This window comes from Myotis brandtii, unplaced genomic scaffold (genome assembly GCF_000412655.1).
Source record: "Myotis brandtii unplaced genomic scaffold, ASM41265v1 scaffold5573, whole genome shotgun sequence".
NCBI classification, from domain to species: Eukaryota; Metazoa; Chordata; class Mammalia; order Chiroptera; family Vespertilionidae; genus Myotis; species Myotis brandtii.
In genome coordinates, this window is record NW_005370072.1 from 3723 (window position 1) to 5878 (window position 2156).

The 2156-nt window shown below is 52.4% G+C and overlaps 1 protein-coding gene across 1 annotated transcript; it reads right to left on the minus strand.

The window, feature by feature from the left end:
- Nucleotides 1–510: 510 nt before the first annotated feature.
- On the minus strand, nt 511–1567 carry LOC102258761 (melanoma-associated antigen 10; the record flags this gene model as incomplete). The annotated part of the gene is made up of 2 exons (XM_005878405.1): nt 1473–1567; nt 511–1294 (listed from the first exon to the last, which is right to left on the minus strand). Coding segments are annotated over exons 1-2 (879 nt in total), but the record flags the coding sequence as incomplete, so codon positions are not given.
- Nucleotides 1568–2156: the final 589 nt, after the last annotated feature.

Sequence of the window (2156 nt, forward strand, 5' to 3'; positions counted from 1 at the left end):
TTACACAGTAGCAAAACTTCTCTTACACCTTTTTTGTTGTTGTTAATTCTCACAGGAGGATATTTGTCTCTCATTGATTTTTACAGAGAGTGGAAGGGAGGGGGAGATACAGAGAGAGAAACGTCAACGTGAGAGAGACACATCCATTGATTGCCTCCCACATCGTAGGTATATGCCCTTGACTGGAAATGAACCCGAGACCCTTCATTCCTAGGGCCACACTCCAACCACTGAGAAAATCTGGCTAGGGCAGCAGATCTATTACTCTTGAACTGGACAAGTACAAATACATGTGTGACCAATGTCTTTCATACACTTAAATGCTGAAGCTTATGAAACCTTCTATAAAAAAGAACATTTGAAAATTCCTAAAGGAATCAAGGATACATTTCTAAATCATCACAGGAACCCAAAGATGCCACAGCCCTTATTCCCGCAACTCGCCCTAGAACTCACGACCTAGAACACTGACTGCCCTCTTCTCAAAGCAGAGGAAAGAACTAGCCTCACATCATGTCCAGCAGGAGAAGCTGCCAGACAAGGGCCTGGAATGTGCTTGGGTGTAACTTGGCTCAGACCCCCCTCTTCCTCACCACTCAGAGCCTCTTCACACAGGGATAGATTGGAATTGGGATCCCTTCTATAAACCCTGAGCAAAAACTCCAGGACTTTCAACTTGGTGGTCTCAGCGTGGGCCCTGGGGCCCCACAGGAACTGGTAGCGAGCAGGATTGCTGTTGGGCACCTGCCGGTACTCCAGGTACTGTTCCTGCACCCAAACTTTGGTGAGGAGCTCCCTGGGCTCCCCATAGAGCCAATGCTCCTTCCCGTCATGCACACCCCTGACATGCAGGGCTTTCCAGACTTCCTCCTCAGAGGCACAGTCGCCCTCTGCGGCAATAAGCCACAGAAGTGTGACCAGGAGGCCAGTGTTGGGAAATCTGTGCCCATCGCCCACCATCCCATCATAGGTGAGGCCCAAAGTGGCAACCAGGACATAGGTGTGGGCACTGGGGTCCACTTCCTTCACATCAATGCCAAAGACCTGCTGCATGCACTCAGAGGCTGCGCTGAAGATCTCAGGGAAGTGGTCCTGGTGCTCTTTGATGACCTTACTCAGCATTTCTGCTTTTGTGGTCGGCTCCTTTGCACAATACTTGAGGAGCAGGAACATCACCAGGCAAGCCTTCTTCAAACATAGGGCACCTTGGAGAGAGGACTCGGCCTCTTCAGAGCCCTCCCTGCTGCTTGCCCCCTCCTTATCTGGGCTGCTGGAGCCCTCATCTTCATATTGGCTACATGGAGAGGATGCCATGGCAGGGGGGGGAAAGGCAGGCACCCTGGGGGCTATGGGGAGGACTTGGTGTCTCAGCAGCAGCTGCCTACTCCAGGCTCTCTTGGAATAGTCTTGACAGGGAGGAAGAGATAGAGGAGGAGGGAGATATAGCCTCCTCCTCCTCTACCTCCTCAGGCCCAAGCAGCTGCACCGCCACCAGTTCCTGGTTCTCCCTTGGGTCCTGATGGTCTTCCTCAGGCTTACAGAGCTCACTCATCTGATGGTGATGCATGATGACGTGTGCTGAGACAGAGTGTGGGAAGGTGGGCAATGGGGACCCACAGGCCTGTGAGAGAGAGGGAGTGTGAGGGGCCTCAGCTGAGAAACACACCTTAGGCAGATCTGACAACAGTGACTTACAGGTCTCTTATTTTAGGAGTGCTCTCGGGCTTCACACGGTTCTCTGCTCAGTGACCTGTCCAGTAGGATCCTGAAGGAGGAAGTGAGAAGGATCCTCAGGGTGCAGCTGGCACAATCCAAGGTCCTGGGAAAGACAGTGTGGTGAGGTTGGATTGGGTGCTGTGGGGTCTCCTCTGTTCTGGATGGGGGATCCCCTCCATGCTCACTCAGGGTCTTCACCAGTCCACGGGCAGGGCCTTCTTCTCCCCCTCTGCTGGCCTCAGACAAAACTCTCAGAACAAGACCACACACTCTGAGACTAACCAGAAGGATTTGGGGTGGCTCCACATCTGGCCATACCTGCCCAGAGTCTAATAGTTGTCACCAAGGAACAATAATGTGTGACCTTACTCTATTGATTCCATCTGTCCCACTAAGCCTTTACGCTGTCACTGTCCAGGAACTGAAACGACTCCATCTGC